Genomic DNA, 7,982 nt, shown 5'->3' with positions numbered 1-7,982 from the left:
GGGAAGAGCAGAGTGTGGAAGCGCTGCTCTTTATGCGCCTGCTACCCAGGACACATTCACTCACGGAGATCGAATTGTCCGATCATCAACCGGGAGGCAGATTTTGTATCCCTAAATCCTGCTGATTAAGAGGGACTTTATTTAGGAAGTGGATTTATCACTGGAAAGAAACTTTTCGAGTCAGTTGCGAAGATTTCCCCCCAAGATGTTTCGGGAAATAAAGTATCGGTGTCAGATTCAGCGCCTGTTGTTCATGGGATTTCTGATGCTGTTTGCCACGGTGGTGCTGAAATACTCCTCCTGGGAATGCAACTTCAGTGATCTCGGGAAAGAGACAGTGCATATGAAGAGCGAGAGTTGCAAGGATCATCTCTACCAGTCTCTAAAGTTGTCTCCCAGGGGCCAGATCAACTGCTCTCGGATCGTCAGAGGGGATGTGAAAGCCGTAGAGGAGGCTCTTTTGAGCAGGCTACAGAAGAAAACTAAATCTGAGCCTTTAACCCCGAAAGATTACGTAAATTTGACTAAGGACTGCGCTCACTTTAAACAGCACAGGAGGTTTGTCGAGTTCCCACTGAGCAAAGAGGAGGAGGATTTTCCTATTGCATATTCCATGGTAGTGCATGAGAAGATTGAGATGTTCGAAAGATTGTTAAGGTCCATCTACACGCCCCAGAATATATACTGTGTCCACGTAGATCTAAAATCCCTGGACGAATTCAGGGAGGCAGTCCGAGGGATCGCCTCGTGCTTCGAAAATGTCTTTGTGGCCACTAAACTGGAGAGAGTAGTGTACGCGTCCTGGTCCCGGGTCCAAGCGGACCTGAACTGCATGGAGGACCTACTCAAGAGCAACGTGCCTTGGAGGTATCTCTTAAACACTTGCGGCACCGATTTTCCCATCAAGACCAACGCCGAGATTGTCCAAACCCTGAAGTTTCTAAACGGGAGAAACAATATGGAATCCGAGAAACCCTCTTCGATCAAGGAGGCTCGCTGGAAGTACCACCACCACGTGGAGAACTCGGTGATCCGAACCACCAAGGAGAAGAGCCCACCGCCCCAGGCCTCACCCATGTTCACGGGCAATGCCTATGTTGTGATCACAAGGGACTTTGTTCAAGCCCTCTTTGAAAACCCGACGGCGCAGCAGCTGCTGGAGTGGTCAAAAGATACTTACAGCCCAGATGAACATATCTGGGCCACCCTCCACCGGATGCCAGGCATGCCAGGATCGGTGCCTTATAATAATAAGTATGAGGTCTCCGATCTCAATGCTGTTGCTAGATTGGTGAAGTGGTACTACCTGGAGGGCGATGTCAGCAAAGGGGCACCCTACCCGCCGTGTACGGGTATCCACCAACGGGAGGTCTGTGTGTATGGGGTAGGTGATCTTCACTGGATGCTCCAAAACCACCATCTGCTAGCCAACAAGTTTGACCCAAAGGTAGATGAAAACGCAATCCAGTGTCTGGAGGAATATCTACGTTACAAGTCGGTGTATGGGAAAAATCTCTGAGAGGCTGTCAGGCCTGGCAAGGTGAAAACACAAATCTTGAGAGCGACCTGTAAAGAACATCACCAAAAAATGCGATGTAAAATTTACACAGCACTTGGTTTTAGCTCGCACTCTCAGCACGTGGGGGATTTTGCTCTGCATACAGTACTGGTCACTGAATTCACAGACTTGAGACGATCGACCGTATTTTTCCTATAGTAAAAACCTTAATATATGCTGTCCGAATTACAGTGAAACCTCTCCAGGAGATTCTAGACAGCCTCATGTTGTCAGTACTGAGTCAGATTCTGCTCCACCTTGAACAAAAAACCTCCAGTAAGCGATTGCCCTGTCCTTGGGCGTGGTTGCTCAAGACGGATTTCACTGTATTTCAGTTGGAATAAAAGCTTTTTCATATGAAGGAAACAAAAAGGAATTTGCTAATCACTTGGAACGTCTGTTTAATTTGCTTCCTCCATTCCACCGTTGAGGTTGCATTCTAAAGTAATTGTCCTTTTGTAGTTTATGCTATAAAATGAGACTCCTACCGTAGAGGGGGAAATAAGATTTAACCTGGTTATTTAAGTGTCTCTTCTGTGGGAACTGTATTATTCTCAGGATGTGGCTTGAGAGGGTAATATTCAGGACCTGTTTATTCTCAAATCCAGTCTGCATGGCATTAGCAGTCAGTACCAGGACATGCTATCTAGAGTAAACATTTTCTGTGGAAAATCCTAACTGTAGAAATCGATGGATTTAAATTATGCTTTAAGTGTATATAATGTGAACTGCAATTCAAGAGTATTCAGATGTGGAGTGCTGGTACAGTCCTCTGTTTCTGTGATAAAGTGATTGATCTAGAAGTTGTACATAAGCAGCACATTTCATCCCCACTGATCTTGGGGAAAGAGACCCCACTTTCTTTGGGGGGGGGGGGAGTCACAAAAATAAAAAAATTGCACCATAACTTTTTTCTGCTTTGTGGTGAAAGTTTGGAAGAACTACTTTATCTGTAGACATAATTTCCTGGTACATTAGCACACAATAACAATCTTAAAGATAAAAATATTTTAAGGAATATTATAAACCTTAACATTGTTTGAACATAGCATGTGTGTTTGGTTAAAAAGCAGGCAGTAGATTTACTATGAATCAACATTTCTTTTATTCCTGCTTCCCTTTTCTTTCTGCTTTGTTTCCTTCTATGTTTTACTAATCTTTCACGTACACACTCCAAAGACAGAGATTGTTTGGTTTCCTTGCATTTCCTTTTGTATGGCTAACCACAAATGTCCACCTTATGAGATTGTGTAAATTAGTTTTCTAGTCTCTTTTCCTGGTTCTGCCTGGTCAGTTGCTTATATTTAAAAATAAGGGTGGGCAAATGACTCTTGAAAACATTGAGAAAGTTTTTTCCTTTGTAGAGTAGAAAGAAACCCAGAGTGGAATGCAGGATTAAAGGTTCAGATCAGTTCATACAAGAGCACAAACAACTTTACATAGTTTACTTTCTTTGCCCAATGCTGTGCCTACATGCCAGAGGTGGCTTTCCAGACACCATCCTTTCTACTACCTAACTTGGATTGACACGACTGTGTCTTTTACTATCTCAACCAGTTTGGCTTGGTTTGTTTTAAACATGCCATTAACAAAAAGCTAATCAGAAGCTATGTTTTGTATATTTAATTTTGTCCCTTAGAGTTAAAAAAAAATAATGAAAAATATAAAACCCCAGCTCCTTGGGTTATTTTGTAGCCTTTATGTCTTAACTGTTGAGACTATAATAGGACTGGGAGACCAGAGATCCAGGTTTTACTGACCTGCCGCATGACCAAAGCCATTTAACTTCTGTGCCTCAGTTTTTTCATCTGAGGAAACTGGGACAATAACCCTTAACTCTAGTGGTATTGTGAGGCTAAATTTGGTGAGATTCTTCGATAAAAGGTGCCATAAGTTATAGTTACAAAGAGAACCCTGAGACCCAGTCAGAATTAAGACCGCCAAGATTTCCATGGAAAGCAGGGACTTTGTCCCCAAATCTTAGTCAAATCAAACATTACTCAACTCATCCCTTCCCTCTCTACAACTTCTCTTGTAATGGATGGGGGCTGGAGGGGGAACACTCATGAGTGTTTATACTGAACACACCCCAAGAGCTTTGCCAGTTAATCCAGCTGGCTTCCATGGGCCCCATCTGCTTTTCCTTGTGTGTCACCTTGACCCTTAGCTCATTCCTCTCTGTGCTATTACCCTATCTGTATACATTTCACTAGTGCAGCACTATAATACTGTGGCTGCTGGCAGACGGCCACTATTACCCTACTGATGTCTGAGGCAACTCCATGGCAGCTGGCTGGAGGGATGAAAATGAGGGTGACTGAAATCATGATTTCAACCATTTGATTTTTTTTAAATAATTGATTTAAATCAGGTTGCAATTACATAAAACTAAATTGAAAAATGTATGCAACTGCAACTTCAGATTAAACCGTATCATGAACGACGTTATAAATGCTGTTTTTTAAAATGCCACAACTGGTAGGGAATCTGAATGTAACAAAACTGCTATAAGCAATAGCAAATATTAACAATTAGGGCCCTGATCCCACAAACACCTAATCAAGTAGGTGACTTTACTCACACAACTAAACCCATTCACTTTAATGAGACTACTCATGTGCTTCAAGTTAGGCATGGGCATAAATGTTTGCTGCATCAGTGGCTAAAACTATTTCTATTAAAAACTTTAGTGGCATAAAACTGGTCACTTGCATACAAAGTTATGGATATTTTCAGTGGGTTAGAAAATGTATTGTGAATTTTTCATATTCACAGGGCAACTTTTCAAAATAAGAAACTTAAAGTTAAGTGCCTAAATCTGAATTAAAAGCCTCAGATCAAGATTTTTAAAAAGCATCTAGAATGACTATGGTGCACATGCCCATTGACGTCAGAGTGCAAACTTTGCCAGACATGCATAGCCTGGTCAAAGCATTTCAGGTTTCTTAATTTGTGCAGGTTCACTGTATCGGAGGGTGTTAATGGTTGCAAATATAGCAGGGACTATTTCCTTATCAATTTTGTATGAGAGCTGGTGGTGTTCTCACCGAAGGAAGTTAATGAGACCCTGGATTCTTTTTTCAAGACATAGGACCATTTTAAATCCAATTTATTTATTTTGGAGAAAACCATTTCTACATAAAATAGACTACCAATTAGGAAGCTAGCGCTCAACACAAGACATATAGCTGAACTGGATGAGACTGGAAAATAAGTAAAAAGCTGGACACACTTTAAAAATGTGAATTTAAATTTTAAAAAGTCAATCTAAATAAAATTTTTAAAAAATAATTTTATCCACCTTATATGCCAGTTATGTCCTTTCAAATGGGGACTATTTAGCTCCTCCCCCATTCCTCAACTGTTTTTGCTGCCAAATTAACATTTATTTGTTGGACACCTCCCTCTGCTTTCCTGCAGATAGTTTTGGAGGAGTCAGGCTGACCACTAGTACGTCACTGATCAATCCGCGGTAGAAACTGTGATTATTCAGTTGCCAGGATATTTGCTAATTAAATTGTCACCTCAACCCTATCCAAAGGATATGCTGGAAATGAGCATCTGTCCTTCCGGCTTTGGGAAGAGTGGAAATTTAGGGTTCATCTACTCTACAATCTGGAGCCACAAGCGAGCCATGTGTGTTCTCTGACAGTTATGCAGGCCAGCCTAGAATAACTTTATGCAGACTCAGGTCCTTTGATCCAGGTTAGACCAGTCTGTACTCTGATTCCTGAGGGTGAAGCTTCAAGAGACTTGTTACCTGCATCATTTCAGTATTGTGCCTTATCCACAGGAAGCATTCCTTACTTTACCCCTTTAGCCAGGAATACAACAACTAGCAAGCCCATAAAGATACATATATTAACACAATAGTCTGAATATTCCCTAGTGTCTGTAACATCTCAATACAATAGGCTTTGAGTATTCCATGATTCTATAGCATTCAAGTGTCCCATACACTTCCAGATCTGTTAGAGTAATTTATAATCCCTTTGTAATCATTCTGTATACATTTTGCCATTGTCAGTTTTGCCTCCCCCCTTAAGCGTTATATATATTGTCCCCAGAGAACATTAATTTTTATTGTTTAAGACACTTGGAAAGGCATATGTTAGACTTGTTCCAGACCAGAATTTTATGGAATAGTTAGCAGAAATAAGCATGCTGGTTTGGGGAAACTAAGAATTAACACAAGCTTTTGTCCCAGATTCAAAGTTTGGGAAAGATTGAATTTGCTTTTTCTATTGTCCATTGCCACTCCCCACCAAAATCTCTGCCTGTGCTCCTTGCCATTATTGATTTCATCTGGAGGCAGAAACACTAAAATACTGTGAAGTTGCTTTTGTGTCATGTCTGTCCTGATTTGTACCAGGAAGTGCTAAACATCATGTGCACTCCCTAGCTCTTTTAGGCCACAGAAGTTCAGATAAGCCGCCCAACTGACACTGATAAAAAAGTGTAATAAAAGTGTAACATCTGTTTTCTGTGTGACAAAACTATTTACAGTGCAATCTTGCTTGAACCCATGCACTTTCTTTCAGGGGCAGCAGGTTTGTATGATTTTCGGCGGTGCTCAGAACAGGTCCAAGTCCTGCCTCCCCACACCTGCCTTGTAAGCCAATATTTTTTTTAATAATATAAAAATGGACTGGAAACAGCAAGCATTTAACAGTTTTCCTATATTGCACAATGTGAGTGTGTGTGGGGGGGGATGAGAGCTCTGGCTGGGGGTGACGACTCTGGGGTGGGGCTGGAGATTAGGGGTTTGAGGTGTGGGAGGGGGCTCAGGTAGGGCAGAGGGTTGGGGTGTGGGGGGGATGAGGGCCTTGGGGGGCTCAGGGCTGGGGCAGAGGGTTGGGGTGCAGGGGGTGAGGGCTCTGGCTGGGGGTGCATGCTCTGGGGTGGGCCTGGGGATGAGGAGTTTGGGATGCAGGCAGGCTGCTCCAGGGCTGGGGCCAGAGAGGAGGACTCCGCAGTCCCTCCAGCCCTCTCCCCGAGGGGAGTGCCAAGGGAGAGGGTCCCCCGTTCTCCCTGGCAGCATACTCACCAGCACGGTCACTCCATTTACTCCTAGGGGCCAGGACCCTCAGATCCAGGAAGCCTCCTCACCTTCCCTGTGGTGGGTGCCGGGTGGGGGGAGGGGACTGCCATCACATGTGGCCGCCTCTCCCGCTGCAGCCCCTCACCATAGCCTCACGGGGGATGAGGCTGCCCTTTGCCTAGCGTGGGGCAGGAGTGGTGGCTGCGGGTGGGGTGGGGGGGAAATATATATATCACATGGTCAGACACTCACCCAAGCCCCAGCAGCTGCTCAGGTGAGGTCTAGACTCTGTCTCCCAGAAGCCCCTCAGTGTCGCCTCCCGGTGGGTGCTGAGGGAGGGGAGGGCTGCCAATCGTGTGTGCTTTTTCCCCTCCACAGGTGCAGCAGTCGCCTCAGCCTGCTGCCAGTGCCGCTCTTGTGTGGTAGGCAGGGACGCTCTGGGGCCAAGGGGAGGTGCCCGGGGGAAGCAGGCAGGGCCAGGGAAGAGACCCAGCTCCGAACATTGGTAGAGCTGGGCCCCTGGGCCTTGAATATTCCTGGAGGCTGGGCACCACAGGCCCATACAACATTGTCCCTGCTTTCTTTTGAGCTTCAGCTGGTCTAGAGTGACTTGGTAGATGCAATTTTTTCTTCCTCACCCTCATATGCTATGCCCTCATCACACTGCCAAAGACTGAGGAAGAGGTTTAGCTTAATCCACCCTGAGGAAACTGATAAATAGACCTTCCACGTTAACTCAGTGACATGGTGATTAGCCTTAGTCTTACCAAGGAGCTAGACCATGAAGTGTATTAAATGGTCAATCAGGTATGCTGTAGGATTGGAATATTTAATTATAAACCTAATGAAACATTGAGAATTAAGTCAGCTTGGTTAATGCACCAGTTTTAACTGCAAGGAAGCAGAATAGACACAGGCCTAAACCTCAGGGCTAGACACTTGTGATAAACTAAACTCCTCCTAAAATTACAATTGACCCTGCCTGTAGAAAACCTAGCATTACTGCAGTGGGCTCTGGATCAGCCCTTTGTGCAAAGTATACTGGTCAGTCTGTAGCAGAGGTGGAAACAGAGCTCAGGAGTTCTGGACTCTCCTTCTAGGCCTTGTGGCCTTCAAAAGGTACGTTTACACTGCAAGGACCAAAATACACACTGCTGCAGCAAGTCTCAGATCCTGGGTCAGCTGACTTGGGCTCACACTATAGGGTTAAAAATAGTAGCATAGATGTTTGGGATTGGGCTGGAGCCCAAGAGCCAAGGCACGCCCCCTTGCTGGGTTTCAGAGCCCAGTCCAGGTGGGAACAGCTATGCTACCTTTTTTAGCTCTGCAGTGTGAGCCCAAGTCAGTTGACCTGAGCTCTGAGACTCGCTGCCACAGGGGTTT

General features: G+C 44.5%; 1 protein-coding gene across 1 annotated transcript; it reads left to right on the top strand.

Moving 5' to 3' along the window:
• The first annotated feature begins 205 nt into the window (after positions 1-205).
• GCNT3 (glucosaminyl (N-acetyl) transferase 3, mucin type) lies at positions 206-1,519 on the top strand. Its single transcript, XM_077828744.1, has one exon. It carries the CDS (start codon positions 206-208, stop codon positions 1,517-1,519), a length of 1,314 nt encoding a protein of 437 aa, XP_077684870.1.
• The last annotated feature ends 6,463 nt before the right edge of the window (positions 1,520-7,982 follow it).

The sequence above is a fragment of the Eretmochelys imbricata genome, chromosome 10 (assembly GCF_965152235.1).
Source record: "Eretmochelys imbricata isolate rEreImb1 chromosome 10, rEreImb1.hap1, whole genome shotgun sequence".
In the NCBI taxonomy this organism is placed as follows: domain Eukaryota; kingdom Metazoa; phylum Chordata; order Testudines; family Cheloniidae; genus Eretmochelys; species Eretmochelys imbricata.
Note: the sequence above shows the minus strand (reverse complement) of the source record. Positions and strands in the feature narration are given on the sequence as shown.